The sequence below is a fragment of the Globicephala melas genome, chromosome 14 (assembly GCF_963455315.2).
Source record: "Globicephala melas chromosome 14, mGloMel1.2, whole genome shotgun sequence".
NCBI classification, from domain to species: domain Eukaryota; kingdom Metazoa; phylum Chordata; class Mammalia; order Artiodactyla; family Delphinidae; genus Globicephala; species Globicephala melas.
In genome coordinates, this window is record NC_083327.1 from 60,930,432 (window position 1) to 60,949,131 (window position 18,700).

Genomic DNA, 18,700 nt, shown 5'->3' on the forward strand with positions numbered 1-18,700 from the left:
AAGGGTTTAACATTTGGTTGCTCTTAGAAAACAACTTCAATCTAAGGATAATGGCAAGCTGATTAGGTGGTGGTCAATGCCATTGATCACTCCTGAGAAAAGTAGAGGCTAGAGCATCATGGCAAAAAAGGATGTGCTAATAACCATTCCCTAACCCTAAACCGGAAGGTTAGGGAACATCTGTGCCTTTAGGGACAGGCCCAATCTTTTACTTTTTAAATTTATTTTACTGAAGTACATTTGATTTACAATGTTGTGTTAATTTCTGCCGTACAGCAAAGTGATTCAGTTATACATATATTGTGTGTGTGTATACATATATATATATATATGGATATATATATATATATATATTACACACATTCTTTTTCATATTCTTTTCTGCTATGGTTTATGGCCCAATCTTAAATAAATGGTTGTACTGCCTTTCCATATGAGGGAAAAAAAAATCCTTTGTCAGTCCTTGTTTTCTGATTTTAAAATTTTTAAACCAGTATTATATAATATATAGAAGCCCCAAAATGTTTCAAGTGAACATGCTCACAAACGCAACTAAGGTAGACCATAAAATGGTACAGCTATGGTGAGGTAAGGTACAATCTCACCAGGGGCAAAAAAGGGCATCATACTGTCCTGGTGTGTATATAGGTACAGCATATAAAACTTGCCTCAAATTAGGGTCTGACAAAAGTGGGGAAGGAAAGGCTCAAATGGATGCTGAGCTCAAGTCACCCAGAGACCCTATAAACGTCTGCAAGGAACAGCGAGGAAGGTAAAGGACCTCAGAGGAGTAATGAGACAAACAGGGTGAGAGGAGGAGTTTATGAGAGCGGTAGGACAAAACCAAGGAAGAAAAACAGAAAAGGGAGGGAGAGGAAGAGAACAGCTGGAAACGAGTGAGATGGATCCTGCACAAGACAGTAGGACAAGTTAAATCAATCAGACTGAGGCTGCATTGTGAGAAGTAAACACAGGAGCCAGGAGGACCCTCAAGAGGGGGAACCTGAAGAGAAACTTAACTGGAAAAAGCTAAAGTAGGCAGTAAAGATAACATATTTAAGGGAAATGACTCAGACTAAGAAGAGGAAGGAACACTGAATACAGAATGACAAAGACTATCTATGAAAGGGAGAAAGGGGACAGAATAAAAGGAAAAGGAGAAGAAACTTCCAAGTGCACACCTTGGACAAGAAACAGCCCCCTTCTGACAACAGGGAACGAGCAAGAGGGACACAGCAGCACGATGATGGCTGCTGACAGCACAGGGACCGAACACCTAAGAGGCAGCAGAGACTTGCTGACAAGGGAAGAGATGTCATCTAAGTAAGACAGCAGCAGGAAAACAAACCCAGGTTTTCTCTGTGGTATCTCCTCATAAAGTATCCTCGTAACATAACAGAGGGACAGAGTAACAGAGTGAGGGCCGATAAAGGCAAATCATGTGAAAAGAGAAAGGAAAATCTCACAGCAGGATTTTGAAAATGAGTAAGAAACCAGGTTAGTGTTTGTGTGTATGGTATGTGTGAAAAATAAGACTCCTAAAAATACTGGGCCCTACTCCACAAGAAATTCAATCCAATGAGTATTCCCTGAAGTTTTACTATGTGGCCAGACACCAGGCTAAGTACTGGGGAGAGAAAATGTGAGCATGCTATAGCCCCCGCCCGGCAAGTACTTACCATTTAATCAGAGTTAAAAGGCAAAGCATGAGGGACCTTCAAGATGGCAGAGGAGTGAGACGTGGAGATCACCTTCCTCCCTACAAATATACCAGAAATACATCTACATGTGGAACAATTCCTACAGAACACCTACTGAACGCTGGCAGAAGACCTCAGACCTCCCAAAAGGCAATAAATTCCCCACGTACCTGGGTAGGGCAAAAGAAAAAAGAATAAACAGAGACAAAAGAATAGGGACGGGACCTGCCCCAGTGGGAGGGAGCTGTGAAGGAGGAAAGGTGTCCACACACCAGGAAGCCCCTTCGCGGGCGGAGACTGCGGGTGGCGGAGGGGGTACCTTCGGTGCCGCGGAGGAGAGCGCAGCCACAGGGGTGCGGAGGGCAAAGTGGACAGATTCCCACACAGAGGATCGGTGACAACCGGCACTCACCAGCACGAGAGGCTTGTCTGCTCACCCGCTGGGGCGGGCGGGGGCTGGGAACTGACGACTGGGCTTGGGTCGGATCCCAGGGAGAAAACTGGGGTTGGCGGTGTGAACACAGCCTGAAGGGGTTAGTGCGCCACGGCTAGCCGGGAGGGAGTCTGGGAAAAGGTCTGGACCTGCTTAAGGGGCAAGAGACCACTGTTTCAGGGTGTGTGAGGAGAGGGGATTCAGAGAGCCACCTAAATGAGCTCCAGAGACGTGCGCGAGCCTCGGCTAACAGCGCGGACCCCAGAGACGGGCATGAGACGCTAAGGCTGCTGCTGCCGCCACCAAGAAGCCTGTGTGCAAGCACAGGTCACTATCCACACCCCCCTTCTGAGGAGCCTGTGCAGCCCGCCACTGCCAGGGTCACTGAATCCAGGGTCAACTCCTCCGGGAGAACGCACGGCGCGCCTCAGGCTGCAGCAACGTCACGCCGGCCTCTGCCTCCGCAGGCCCGCCCCGCACTCCGTGCCCCTCCCTCTCCCCCAGCCTGAGTGAGCCAGAGCCCCCGAATCAGCGGCTCCTTTAACCCCGTCCTGTCTGAGCAAAGAACAGACGCCCTCAGGTGACCTACACGCAGAGGCAGGACCAAACCCAAAGCTGAGCCCCAGGAGCTGTGTGAACAAAGATGAGAAAGGGAAATCTCTCCCAGCAGCCTCAGGAGCAGCAGATTAAATCTCCACAATCAACTTGATGTACCCTGCATCTCTGGAATACCTGAATAGACAATGAATCATCCCAAAATTGAGGCGGTAGACTTTGGGAGCAACTGTAGACTTGGGGTTTGCTTTCTGCATCTAACTTGTTTCTGGTTTTATGTTTATATTAGTTTAGTATTTAGAGCTTATTATCATTGGTAGATATGTTTACTGATTTGGTTGCTCTCTTCCTTTTTTAAAATATATATAGACATATATATATATATCTTTTCATTTTTCTCTTTTTGTGTGTATATGTATGCTTGTGTGATTTTGTCTGTATAGCTTTGCTTTTACCATTTGTCCTACGGTTCTGTCTGTCCGTTTTTTTTTTTCTTTTTTTTTGCATAGTTTTTGGCGCTTGTTATCATTGGTGGATTTGTTTTTAGGTTTGGTGGCTCTCTTCTTTCTTTTTTTTTCTTTTGTGGTACGTGGGCCTCTCACTGTTGTGGCCTCTCCCGTTGCAGAGCACAGGCTCCGGACGCGCAGGCTCAGTGGCCATAACTCACGGGCCCAGCCGCTCCGCAGCATGTGGGATCTTCCCGGACCAGGGCACGAATCCGTATACCCTGCATTGGCAGGCGGACTCTCAACCACTGCGCCACCAGGGAAGCCCCTCTTTCTTTCATTTTTTTTAAATTACATTTTATTTTTTATTTTAGTAAATTTATTTTATTATATTTTCTTTTCTTCTTTCTTTCTTTCTTTCTATCCCTTCCTTCCTTCCTTCCTTTCTTCCTCCCTCCCTCCCTCCCTTCCTTTCTTTTTTTGTCTCCCTTTTCTTCTGAGCCGTGTGGCTGACAGAGTCTTGGTGCTCTGGCTGGGAGTCAGGCCTGAGGCTCTGAGGTGGGAGAGCCGACTTCAGGACACTGGTCCACAAGAGACCTCCTGGCTCCACGTAATATCAAACGACGAAAGCTCTCCCAGAGATCTCCATCTCAATGCTAAGACCCAGGTCTGCTCAATGACCAGCAAGCTACAGTGCTGAATACCCTATGCCAAACAACTAGCAAGACAGGAACACAACCACACCCAATAGCAGAGAGGCTGCCTAAAATCATAATAAGGCAACAGACAACCCAAAACATGCCACCAGACGTGGCCCTGCCCACCAGAAAGACAAGACCCAGCCTCATCCAGAAAAACACAGGCACTAGGCCCCTCCACCAGGAAGCCTACACAACTCACTGAACCAACCTTAGCCACTGGAGCAGAAACCAGAAACAATGGGAACTACAAACCTGCAGCCTGCAGAAAGGAGACCCCAAACACGGTAAGTTAAGCAAAATGAGAAGACAGAGAAATACACAGCAGATGAAGGACCAAGGTAAAAACCCACCAAACCAAACAAATGAAGAAGAAATAGGCAGTCTACCTGAAAAAGAATTCAGAGTAATGATAGTAAAGATGATCCAAAATCTTGAAAATAGAATGGAGAAAATACAAGAAATGTTTAACAAGGACCTAGAAGAAGTAAGGAGCGAACAAAGAATGATGAACAACATAATAAATGAAATTTAAAATTCTCTAGAAGGAATCAATAGCAGAACAACTGAGGCAGAAGAACAGATAAGTGACCTGGAAGATAAAGTAGTGGAAATAACTACTGCAGAGCAGAATAAAGAAGAAAGAATGGAAAGAATTGAGGACACTCTCAGAGACCTCTGGGACATTATATGTACCAACATTCAAATTATAGGGGTCCCAGAAGTAGAAGAGAAAAAGAAATGGACTGAGAAAATATTTGAAGAGATTATAGTTGTAAACTTCCCTAATATGGGAAAGGAAATAGTCAATCAAGTCCAGGAAGTGCAGAGAGTCCCAAAAGGATAAATCCAAGGAGAAACACGCCAAGACACATATTAATCAAACTATGAAAAATTAAATACAAAGAACAACTACTAAAAGCAGCAAGGGAAAGGCAACAAATAACATACAAGGAAACTCCCATAAGATTAACAGCTGATCTTTGACCAGAAACTCTGCAAGCCAGAAGGGAGTGTCAGGACATATTTAAAGTGATGAAAGGCAAAAACCTATAACCAAGATTACTCTACCCAGCAAGGATCTCATTCAGATTAGACGGAGAAACTAAAACCTTTAGAGATAAGCAAAAGCGAAGAGAATTCAGCACCACCAAACCAGCTTTACAACAAATGCTAAAGGAACTTCTCTAGGCAGGAAACACAAGAGAAGGAAAAGATCTACAATAACAAAGACAAAACAATTAAGAAAATGGTAACAGGAACATATAAATCGATAATTACCTTAAATGTAAATGGTTTAAATGCTCCAACCAAAAGACACAGACTGGCTGACTGGATTCAAAAACAAGACCCATATATATGCTGTCTACAAGAGAACAACTTCAGACCTAGGGATACAGACTGAAAGTGAGGGGATGAAAAAAGATATTCCTTGCAAATGGAAATAGAAAGAAAGGTAGAGTAGCAATTCTCATATCAGACAAAACAAACTTTAAAATAAAGACTATTACAAGAGACAAATGACACTACATAATGATCAAGGGATCAATCCAAGAAGATTGAACAATTGTAAATATTTATGCACCCAACATAGGAGCACCTCAATACATAAGGCAAATACTAATAGCCATAAAAGGGGAAATCGACAGTAATACAATCATAGTAGGGAACTTTAACACCTCACTTTCACCAATGGACAGATCATCCAAAATGAAAATAAATAAGGAAACACAAGCTTTAAATGACACATTAAACAAGATGGACTTAATTGATATTTATAGGACATTCCATCCAAAAACAACAGAATATACTTTCTTCTCAAGTGCTCATGGAACATTCTCCAGGATAGATCATATCTTGGGTCACAAATCAAGCCTTGGTAAACTTAAGAAAATTAAAATCGTACCAAGTATCTTTTCTGACCACAACACTATGAGACTGGATATCAATTACAGGAAAAAATCTGTAAAAAATACAAACACATGGAGGCTAAACAATACTCTACCAAATAACCAAGAGATCACTAAAGAAACCGAAGAGGAAATCAAAAAATACCTAGAAACAAATGACAATGAAAACACGACGACCCAAAACCTATGGGATGCAGCAAAAGCAGTTCTAAGAGGGACGTTTATAGCAATACAATCCTACCTCAAGAAACAAGAAACATCTCAAATAAACAACCTAACTTTACACCTAAAGCAATTAGAGAAAGAAGAAGAAAAAACCCCCGAAGTTAGCAGAAGGAAAGAAATGATAAAGACCAGATCAGAAATAAATGAAAAAGAAATGAAGGAAATGATAGCAAAGATCAATAAAACTAAAAGCTGGTTCTTTGAGAAGATAAACAAAATTGATAAACCATTAGCCAGACTCATCAAGAAAAAAAGGGACAAGACTCAAATCAACAGACTTAGAAATGAAAACAGGAGAAGTAACAACTAACACTGAAGAAATACAGAGGATCATGAAAGATTACCACAAGCAACTATATGCCAATAAAATGGACCACCTGGAAGAAATGGAGGAATTCTTAGAAAGCACAACCTCTCCAGACTGCACCAGGAAGAAACAGAAAATATAAACAGACCAATCAAAGCACTGAAGTTGAGACTGTGATTAAAAAACTTCTAACAAACAAAAGCCCAGGACCAGATGGCTTCACAGGCGAATTCTATCAAACATTTAGAGAAGACCTAACACCTATCCTTCTCAAACTCGTCCAAAATATAGCAGGGGAGGAACACTCCCAAACTCCTTCTATGAAGCCACCATCACCCTGATACAAAAACAGACAAAGATGTCACAAAAAAAGACAACTACAGGCCAATATCACTGATGAACACAGATGCAAAAATCCTCCACAAAGTACTAGCAAACAGGATCCAACAGCACATTAAAAGGATCATACACCATGATAAGTGGGGTTTATCCCAGGAATGCAAGGATTCCTCAATACACGCAAATCAATCAATATGATGCACCATATGAAAATACTGAAGGAGAAAAACTATATGATCATCTCAATAGATGCAGAAAAAGCTTTCGACAAAATTCAACACCCACTTATGATAAAAACCTTCCAGAAAGTAGGCACAGAGGGAACGTACCTCAACATAATAAAGGCCATATAAGACAAACGCACAGCCAACATTGTTCTCAATGGTGAAAAACTGAAACCATTTCCACTAAGATCAGGAACAAGACAAGGTTGCCCACTCTCACCACCATTATTCAACATAGTTTTGGAAGTTTTAGCCACAGCAATTAGAGAAGAAAAAGAAATAACAGGAGTCCAAGTCAGAAAAAGATGAATTAAAACTGTCACTGTTTGCAGATGACATGGTACTATACACAGAGAATCCTAAAGATGCTACCAGAAAACCACTAGAGCTAATCAATGAATTTGGTAAAGTAACAGGATACAACATTAAGGCACAGAAATCTCTTGCATTCCTATACACTAATAATGAAAAATCAGAAAGAGAAAATAAGGAAACAGTCCCACTTACCACTGCAGCAAAAAGAATAAAATAACTAGGAATAAACCTACCTAAGGAGACAAAAGACCTATATGCAGAAAACTGTAAGACAGTGATGAAAGAAATTAAAGATGATACAAACAGATAGATATACGATGTTCTTGGATTGGAAGAATCAACACTGTGAAAATGAGTATACTACCCAAAGCAATCTATATATTCATGCAATCTCTATCAAACTACCAATGGCATTTTTCACAGAACTAGTACAAAAAAATTTCACAATTTGTATGGAAACACAAAAAGACCCCAAAGAGCAAAAGCCATCTTGAGAAAGAAAAATGGAGCTGGAGGAATCAGGCTCCTGGACTTCAGACTATACTGCAAAGCTACAGTAATCAAGACAGTATGGTACTGGCACGAAAACAGCAATATAGATCAGTGGAACAGGATAGAAAGCCCAGAGATAATGCCACACACATATGGTCACCTTATCTTTGATAAAGGAGGCAAGAATATACTGTGGAGAAAAGAGAGCCTCTTCAATAAGTGGTGCTGGGAAAACTGGACAGCTACATGTAGAAGAATGAAATTAGAACACTCCCTAACACGATACACAAAAATAAACTCAAAATGGATTAAAGACCTAAATGTAAAGCCGGATACTATAAAACTGTTAAAGGAAAACATGGGCAGAACACTCTAGGACATAAATCACAGCAAGATCCTTTTTGACCCACATCCTAGCGAAATGGAAATAAAAACAAAAATAAACAAATGGGAATTAACAAAACTTAAAAGCTTTTGCACAGCAAAGGAAACTATAAAAAAGATGAAAAGACAACCCTCAGAATAGTTGCAAATGAAGAAACTGACAAAGGATTAATCTCCAAAATATACAAGCATCTCACACAGCTCAATATCAAAAAAACAAACATCCCAATCCAAAAATGGGCAGAAGACCTAAACAGACATTTCTCCAAAGAAGATATACAGATCACCAACAAACTCATGAAAGGATGCTCAACATCACTAATCATTAGAGAAATGCAAATCAAAACTACAATGAGGTATAACTTCACACCAGTCAGAATGGCCATCGTCAAAAAATCTACAAACAATAAATGCTGGAGAGGGTGTGGAGCAAAGGGAACTCTCTTGCACTGTTGGTGGGAATGTAAATTGATACAGCCACTATGCAGAACAGTATGGAGGTTCCTTAAAAAACTAAAAGTAGAACTACCATATGACCCAGCAATCACACTACTGGGCATATACCCTGAGAAGACCATAATTCAAAAAGCGTCATGTACCAAAACGTTCATTGCAGCTCTATTTACAATAGCCAGGACATGGTAGCAACCTAAGTGTCCACTGACAGATGAATGCATAAAGATGATGTGGCACATATATACAATGGAATATTACTCAGCCATAAAAAGAAATGAAACTGAGTTACTTGTAGTGATGTGGATGGACCTAGAGTCTGTCATACAGAGTGAAGTAAGTCAGAAAGAGAAAAACAAATACCGTATGCTAACACATATATATGGAATCTAAAGGAAAAAAAGAGTTTTGAAAAACCTAGGGGCAGGACAGGATAAAGACACAGACGTAGAGAATGGACTTGAGGAGATGGGGAGGGGGAAGGGTAAGCTGGGATGAAGTGAGAGAGTGGCATGGACAAATATACACTACCAAATGTAAAACAGACAGGTAATGGGAAGCAGCCACATAGCACAGGGAGATCAGCTTGGTGCTGTGTGACTACCTAGAGGGGTGGGATAGGGAGGTTGGGAGGGAGACACAAGAGGGAGGATATATGGGGATATATGTGCATGTATAGCTGATTCACTTTGTTATAAAGCAGAGACTAACACACCATGGTAAAGCAATCATACTGCAGTAAAGATGTTAAAAAAAAAGGGAAAAAGGCAAAGCATTTGTAACAGAAATAACTCTGAACTTGGAGCCAGAAGATCAAGTCCTAGTTCAGGCATTTTTTAACTCTGACTCTCAGACCTTGATTTCTTTAAATGCATAAAGAATGGGCTGTAGTAAAAAATTTCCAAAATTACTTTTGTTTTAAAAGAAATGATCAAGTATAAACAGATAGAGAGATATACCATGTTCTTGGATTGGAAGAATCAATATTGTGAAAATGACTATACTACCCAAAGCAATCTACAGATTCAGTGCAATCCCTATCAAATTGCCAATGGCATTTTTTACAGAGCTAGAACAAAAAATCTTAAAATTTGTAGGGAGACAGAAAAGATCCCTAATTGCCAAAGCAATCTTGAGGGAAAAAAACAGAGCTGGAGAAATCAGACTCTCTGACTTCAGATTATACTACAAAGCTACAGTAATCAAGACAGTATGGTACTGGCAAAAAAACAGAAATATACATCAATGGAACAGGATAGAAAACCCAGAGATAAACCCACACACCTATGGTCAACTAATCTATGACAAAGGAGCCAAGGATATACAATGGAGAAAAGACAGTCTCTTCAACAAGTGGTGCTGGGAAATCTGGACAGCTACATGTAAAAGAATGAAATTAGAACAATCCCTAACTGTATATACAAAAATAATCTCAAAGTGGATTAAATACCTAAATGTAAGACCAGATACTACAAAACTTTTAGAGGAAAATACAGGAATAACACTCTTTGACATAAGTCACAGCAAGATCTTTTTTGACCCACCTCCTAGAGTAATGTAAATTAAAAAAAAAAAAAGAAACAAATGGGGCCTAATGAAACTTAAAAGCTTTTACACAGCAAAGGAAAGTATAAACAAGACGAAAAGACAACCCTCAGAATGGGAGAAAATATTTGCAAACGAATCAACAAAGGATTAATCTCCAAAATATATGAACAGCTCATGCAGCTCAATATTAAAAAAACAAACAACAATCAAAAAACGGAGAGAAGACCTAAATAGACATTTCTCCAAAGAAGACATACAGATGGCCAAGAGGCACATGAAAAGCTGCTCAACATCACTAATTATTAGAGAAACGCAAATCAAAACTACAGTGAAGTATCACCTCACACCGGTTAGCATGGGCATCATCAGAAAATTTACAAACAACAAATGCTGGAGAGGGTGTGGAGAAAAGGGAAGCTTCTTGCACTGTTGATGGGAATGTAAATTGATACAGCCACTATGGAGAACAGCATGCAGGTTTCTTAAAAAACTAAAAATAGAATTACCATATGATCCAGCAATCGCACTACTGGGCATATACCCAGAGAAAACCATAATTCAAAAAGACATATGCACCCCAAAGTTCATTGCAGCACTATCTACAATAGCCAAGTCATGGAAGCAACCTAAATGCCCATCGGCAGACGAATAGATAAAGAAGATGTGGTACATATATACAAAGGAATATTACTCAGCCATAAAAAGAAACGAAATTGGGTCATTTGTAGAGACGTGGATGGACCTAGAGACTGTCATACAGAGTGAAGTTAGAGAAAAACAAATACCGTATATTAACGCATATATGTGAAATCTAGAAAAATGGTACAATGAACTGGTTTGCAAGGTAGAAATAGAGACACAGATGTGGAGAACAAACGTGTGGACACCAAGGGGGGAATGCGGGGGGCAGTGGTGGGATGAATTGGGAGATTGAGATTGCCATATATACACTAATATGTATAAAATAGATACGTAATAAGAATCTGCTGTATAAAAAATAAATAAAAAAACAAAAAGCAAAGAAAAAAAAGAAATGATCAAGTGTATATATATATCTCAATATATGCTGAGTAGATAAATTAGAAAATACACACAGTAAAATGAAGGAAAAAAAATCACTACAATTCCACCACTTAGTGATAACTACTGACATTTATTGATGTATATTGTTCCATATTTTATGCATATGTTATATAAAAACTATTTTATAATCATCCTCTTTTAACTTAAAAATTTTTCATCATTCCTTCCACATCTACGAACATACTCCTATAATATTTTCACTATTTGAAATAGTCACATGGTGTTCTCACATGGTGTTCTATTACATAAATGCTTCATAATTTAATCAATCCTGGGCTTCCCTCGTGGCACAGTGGTTAAGACTCCGCCTGCCAATGCAGGGGACACGGGTTTGAGCTCTGGTTCAGGAAGATCCCACATGTCGTGGAGCAACTAAGCCCGTGCACCACAACTACTGAACCTGCGCTCTAGAGCCCGCAAGCCACAACTACTGAGCCCTCATGCCACAACTAACGAAGCCCGGATGCCTAGAGCCCGTGCTCCGCAACAAGAGAAGCCACTGCAATGAGAAGCCCGCGTACCACAACGGAGAGTAGCCCCCGCTCGCCACAACTAGAGAAAGCCTTGCACGCAGCAACAAAGACTCAACGCAGCCAAAAAAAAAATGATAATAAATAAATTTTTGAAAAGTAAGTTAATCAATCCTTTATTCATAGAAATTGAATTTTTTTTCCTTCTATATTTAAAACACTGCTTGAAGGAGTAGCCTTTTAACTGAATCTCCGCATGTATACTTAAACATTTTCCTACAGTAAATTCCTGGAAGTAGAATATTCAGGTCAAAAGACATGAACAATTTGAAAGCTTAAAATAAACAAGTATTACCAAGCTATACTCCACAAAGGATTGTTTTAATATATACTATTATCAGCAGCATATGAGGAAACCCACCTCCCCATACTCTCATCAACACAAGGTTGTATCAGTTTGAAGCCTGCTGCCATTTTCTGAGGGAAAAATACCATCTCATTTATTGTTTTAATTTCTATTAATTCGATCACTGTAATTGGACATTTTTCGTATGTTCACTGTTTTTTATATATATATATATATATATATATATATATATATATACACACACACACACATATATCCCTTTAAGAACGTCCTGTGCACCCCGTTTGCCAGTTCTCCTACTGATATACTTCTTTTCCCTTTTGACTTTTTAGAGCTTTTTATAAGTTAAGGGTATTAACGCTTCGTCTGTCACATGTTTTGTGAAATTCTTCCTGATCCCAGCTTATTGGTTGTTTTTAGATTCTGCTTATGGCATTTTTTTCTCTCTGACATAAATGATTTTAAAGTTTCTATTATTTAGAGCTAAAAATCTGTTTCAAAATATGTTTTCCGATTTTGGTATCAGTGATAAAAAGTCATTCCTTAACACCCATGATTATAAAACTATTGATTTATAAACTTTCTGTATAATGAGATTTTATTTTTTGCCATCCAAATCTAAAAATACTTACGAAAAATTTGAATCTAATTCTCATTAAGTATCAATTTCATAAAAGTGTACGTGATAGAGCTTAACATTTTCACTGTCAGCAGACAAACTTCACTTCTAGTAATAGAGAAAACGGAGGCCGCCTTCTTTAGAAAGTCTTTTCCTGTCCTTCTTATACTTTATCTCTCACCAGAAAACATCATCATTCAAACTCATTTTGTCTCACTTGCCTGTCTCAGTGGAGAAAGTAGCGCCACCTTCTTGTTTCAAATTCTACTCTTTTCATTATTCTCCTTATCCTACACCTTGACTGGCTCTTCTCAAGGGGCTCTTTGCTCTGGGGTTATAAATATTCCTGTCATTCCCTCCTGTATAAAGATCTTCCTTACATCCTGTGTTTTCCACTAGTTTCTGCACAGCTTTTTCTTTCCTTTGAAGTCCAACTTCTGGGAGAAGCAGCCTCTCCTGACGGGCCTTCTCTCTACGGGCTGGAGACAATCTGACTCATGCTTCCAGGACCCTCCATTCAAAACCATCTTCTCCCAGGTCACAAACAGCCTCTTGGTTGCAAATCCCAAAGGCATTTTTCAGCCCTTATATTACTTCTGCTGTCTTTGATACTTGTCCTTGTTGACCATGCCTTTCCTAAACCTTCCTGTTGACTCCGTGACATGACTGTCTCCTGGTTTCCTCTTACCTCTATGAGGGTGACTTTCCGGCCAGTTTGCTCGTTCTTCTTCCCCTGCACATCCATGATGTGTCTGTGGTCCTCAAGGCTCTGTTCTCTGCCCACCTCAGAACTGCAGGAGGGGAAGATTGGAGACAAGGAGCCAGTGAGAAAGCTGATGCAATAGCTCAGATGGGGCTCGGACTTAGGGAAGTGGCAGTGGGAATAAAAAGGGGAGATAAAGGGGAGGATCTGAGAAAAAAATATTCGACAGATGATATGAGCGATTATATACGTGGGTGGGCAGCAGGGAGTCACTGAAAATAACGTAGAGACAATAAACCTTAGCTGGTTTGGCTCCTTTTTACTGTATCAAGGGACAAGAATAAAATAAATTTTACTTCTTTCAGAAAAATATTAGCTGCCTGGGAAAAACCAGGAAGATTTTATCAAATTAAATAGAAGAAAGTGTGTGTGTGTGTGTGTGTGTGTGTGTGTGTGTGTAAAAGAGCAGGAGATTCCTTACTGACAAAGAAGGGGTGAAGGGGTGAAAGAAGGGGTGAAGTTTATGCATAAGAAAACAGTGATATCCTGACCTGTGAGATGGGGAATGCAGCTTTTCAAATGGTGTAACAGTAACATAGAAAACAAATATTTTGTGGATGAGTGTTTAGTAATTCAAGTTATGTTAGAAAAAAGAAAATACAAAAACAATGAAAAAAGGGAAATTCAGAGAATGGAAGGCAGTGTCCCCTTTCTAGGATGTCTAGGAATGGTGGGAGACATCACAACAGAGCTTGAAAAAGGTACAAGAGTTTCAAAATCAGGCAATAAGAGGACTGAACAGTGACTGCTGTGGACTGAATTGTATTCTTTCACAGGCTGAAGCCCTAACCCCCAAAGTGAATATATCTAGAGATCGGGCCTTTATGGAGGTAATTAAAATTAAAGGAGGTCATAAGGGTGAGACCCTAAGCTACAGGACTGGTGTCCTTATAAGAAGAGGAAGAGACACCAGAGAGCTCTTTCTCTCCACACATGCACAGAGGAAAGGCCATGTGAGGACACAGCAAGAAGCTGGCCACCTGCAAGGCAGGAAGAGAGGCCTCACCAGAAACCAGCCCTGCTGGAACCTTGATCTTGAATTTCCAGGCTCCAGAACTATGAAAATAATATTTACATTGTTTAAGCCACCCAGTTGGTGGTACTGTTACAGCAGCCCGAGAAGACTAATATGGAGATGTCTAAGTAAGTAAAATGAAGTCAGATGACTGAGAAGGAAAAGGCTCAGAAGCCACAAAGATGAAAGAACAAATAAAGTACGTCTAGAAAGGAGGAAAATGATGAGAGAGAAAGGAAAAGTTGAGTTCTGAAGCAAAAAGCATCGATAACTTACTGCCTATCTCCAGGGAACCTACAGCTTAGCATTAAAGTAAAAATTCAAATGTCTGTGGATGCCAGGGTGACAAGGAGAGCGAGGAAAGCAAGCCAGGAATAATACAGCAGGACCCTGGTAAACTGGAGAGTGGATGACTCATCTTAGGGAGGAGACCACTAACTCAGCTCCAGTGGATGGAAGCCAGCAAAGAATGTGGAACTGTGGTCCAGAACTTCAGAAGAAATAAGAAATCTACATTTATGTGAAATCTTTGTATTTGGGCAACTGGTAAGATTACAGACACAGTGGACCTGGACTGTATCTTGCTGGCAGGCCCAATTTAAAAAATATATATATATTTTTGGTCTGTGCATTCCCCCACCCTGTAGAGTACCCTGCTAGTCTCAGGGTATTCCAGGCACTTTCATGCAATTGTGCTTTAGCTCCTGCCATACTTCTGACTTCTAGGTCCTTTTCTTTTTGTTCACACTGTCTCTACATGGTTTTTAAGACTTAAATGCTATCTTACATCTTTGGCTTTCCCTGATCACTGTGGGAAAATCAGACCGTGTGATCCCCTCCACCTTTTCTTTCTCATAATGTACATATGATCTAACAGAAAGCTACCCTGAAAAATACAACATCTGGACTTTTGCTTGCATCCAAGAATAAGTAACAGGGACCAGATTTACTGCTCACCTAAAACAACCAAAAAAATTGGGCAAAACATATGAAATAATTTTCAAGACACTGAATCCTAAGCAACAAAGGAAAGTGATACCCAAGAAATGGAAAATAAATGAGATGAGCCCTATGACTGCCCAGCTTACTGCCTTGAGAGCTTCCAGGCCACAGCACAGGGGGATGGGGACTGTGTGGAGCCTGGTGGGCTCCCTGAGTGAGTGCTAGGAGTCTGAGGAGACCAGGTAGGCTATAGTTCACAGACTACCAGAGAGGAGACAGCTTCAGAGTGAAAGAACTTGGAGACTTGCAAAGGTTCTCTTCAAGTATTCAGCAGAGTACAGGTGAGAATATACAGCGGAGGAAATCTCCCGAGGCCAGGGACAGTACCTATTCCCATCAGCCAGGATGGAAAACCTCAAAACTCAGAACGCATTGGGTAGAATACCCAAAAGGGATTTGTATCAGTAGTGAGGAATAATTAGCCCTAGATTAAACACAGTTCGAGTCCCACCTAACAAATCTAGAAAAAGAAGCACAAATTAAACCCCAAAGAAGCAGAAATAAAGATCAGAGTGGAAATCAATGAAACAAAATAAATAAACAATAAAGAGAAATCAACAAAACAAAGCTGTTCTTTTCAATAAAATTGATAAACCATTTGCCAGGCTGACTGAGGAAAACAGAGTAAAGAAATAAATGATCAACACTAGGAATTAAAGAGGCAACATTATTACAGATTCTTTCAATATTAAAAAGATAATGGGGGAATATTATGAACAACTTTATGTCAACAAATTCAACCACTTGGATGAAATGGACAAGTTCCTTGAAAGATACAAATTATCAATGCCTATATAAGAAGAAATAACTTTAATGGCTCTACTTCTATTAAACAAATTGAACTTGTAGTTAAAAATCTTCCATAAAAGAATACTTCAGGCCCATGTAGCTTTACTGGTGAGTCTACACAACATCTGAAGAAGAAATAGAGTGACATCAGTAAAAACGGTGGTATAAGGACTTCTGAAAAATTTCTGCTCCAAATAGGCTATGAGAAAACTGGCAAGTATAGTTAGAATCAACTTTTTTAGATTCTGGAAATTAGCCAATAGCTTGTAGTAACCTGGAGAATGTTTATTCAAGAAGAATGGTTGACACTTGGTAAGAACAGTGAGCTTTGTGGCATTTTAACTTACCTTATCCCATCCCCACTGTCTGGCTCTGTGGGTACCTTGAAAAAGAAGAGCCTGCGTTTATGGTGAAAGCCAGCAACCTGGCATCCACTGGAAGGAGCAGAACAGGGCTGGAGCTCTTTCAAATCCTCATTCCCAAGGAATTGTCATTATCTGACCTGTGTGGTGGTTTCCTGGAAGATACCACTTGTAAGGCTGTCTGCATTTGACTTATCTTAGAGCTTGCCTTTTCCCTGGGAGGCAATTACAATTAACTTCAGGGCTGCATGAGTGGTGGATAACAGTAGGCAAACAACAGACTAAAAACTTCAAAGGAAAAGCTGGGGGAATAAGCTGTCCATGAGGGTTTTGAAAAGCTCAGACTTAGTCCTGGGAGTCTAGAAGGTCTTACACATGTGTAGGGCTGTGTGCATGCACAGGAAAGACCTGAGAAGGCCTTAAGCCCTCACCGCTGGCTGACCTTAACACTCTATGCTAACAGGAAGTGAAGGCTAAGACAGAGGTGTCAACTGCCTGGCTGGGTGTTGAAGGTGTGCACAGCACACACAGAGCCCCTACCTGGTAAGACTGGGGGACCTACTGGTTCCAGGTGTTTAAGGAAATCGGTTTCCAATTATTAGCTGATCACTAATCTAACTGAGCAAAGACTCCTGTGGACAAACACATTACAACTAAAGAATTAAAGAATTTGTTCAGAGACGTTAACAAGCAACGAACAACTACAATAAGTAGCAACAACAACAAACCCCGGGGAGGGGGAAAAATCTAATTTCCAGAGTTGTCACATTATAGCATTCAAAATATCCAGTTTTCAATAAAAGGTTACAAGACATGCAAAGAAACAAGAAAGTACGCACCATACAAGGGAAAAAGCAATCAACTGAAATGGTCCCTTAGGAAGCCCAGACATCGGACTTTCTAGACAAAGACTTGAAATCCACTATTATAAATACATTCAAAGAATGCAAGAAAAACATACTTAACTAACGGGAAGTATGGGAACAACAGCTCATCAAATAGAGAATATCAATAAATAAATAGAAATTACAAAAGGAAAAAGTAATATCATATCCTCACAGACTCTTCCAGAAAACTGAAGAGGAGAGAATTCTTCTTAAGAATGGCATTCCATGAAGCCAGCTTACTCTGATAGCAAAACCAGACTAAGACAGTACAAGAAAATAAAACTACAGACCCATATTTCTCTTGAACAAAATACAAACAACTCTAAATAAAATTTTAGCAAATCACGTCCACCAATTTATAAAAAGGGTAACACGCCATGACAAAGTGGGGTTTATTCAAAGAATGAAAAGTTGGTTTAACATTTGAAAACCAATGTAATTTACCATATTAGCACATTTAAAAAGAAAAATCATATGATTATCTTAGTAGGTGCAGAACAAGCATTTGACAAAAATCCAACATCCATTCCTGATACAAACTCTCAGCAAACTAGGAAATGAAGGAATAAAGGGCATTTACTAAAAAACCTATGATGATGTACTTAGTGGTGAAAGACTGAATGCTTTCCCACTCACTTCCCTTCAGGACAAAAGAAGATAAGAATATATACTCTCATCATTTCTATTCAACATTGTACTGGAGGTTCTAGCCAGTGCAGTAAGGAGGGAGGGAGGAAAGGCATCCAGATTGGAAAAGAAGAAGCTAAACTGGCTTTTATATGTATGACTGTCTATATAGAAAACCTGGTGAAGTCTACCAAAAAGTTATTAAAACTAACAAGATAGTTTAGTAAGGTAGCATGATACAAGATCAACATACAACAATCAGTAGTATTCCCATAAATTAGCAACAAACAATTGCAAATTGAAATTGAAAAATAGTACCATTTACCAATGAGATATACAGGAATAAATCAGCCAAGTATGTGCAGGACTTATACGCTGAAAACTAACAATCAGTGTTGAGAGAAATTGAAGAAGGCCTAAATAAATGGAGAAATATTTCATGTTAATGAGGCAGATGACTGAATATTGTCGACATGTCAGTTCTCCCCAAACTTATCTTTGGATTCAAGGCAATACAAGTTGGGATTCCAGAAGCCTATGTTGTGGAAACTGAAAAACTTATTCTAAATTGATGAGGACATACAAAGGACCCTGAATAGTTAAACCGACTTTAAAAAAGGACAAGACTGGAGGACCAATAATACCTGATTCCAAGACATATTATAAAACTACAGTAATCAAGACCGT

The 18,700-nt window shown here is 39.7% G+C and overlaps 1 protein-coding gene across 20 annotated transcripts in view; it reads right to left on the reverse strand.

Annotated features, from left to right (window-relative positions):
- Nucleotides 1–18,700, reverse strand: part of AHI1 (Abelson helper integration site 1) — a 287,061-nt gene that overhangs the window by 80,257 nt on the left and 188,104 nt on the right. For 13 of the 20 annotated variants that reach the window (XR_009558661.2, XR_009558660.2, XR_009558648.2 and 10 more), the window contains one exon: nucleotides 13,257–13,359. Coding sequence is in view for 6 of the 20 variants with exons in the window: in XM_030853394.3 (XP_030709254.2) it covers nucleotides 13,257–13,359 (103 nt within the window). In the remaining 14 variants the exon portion in view is untranslated. Of the gene's footprint in view, nucleotides 1–1,694; nucleotides 1,760–13,256; nucleotides 13,360–18,700 lie in introns of those variants that run through there. The other 7 variants (XM_060283264.2, XM_060283265.2, XM_060283266.2 and 4 more) reach the window with 3 other exon arrangements.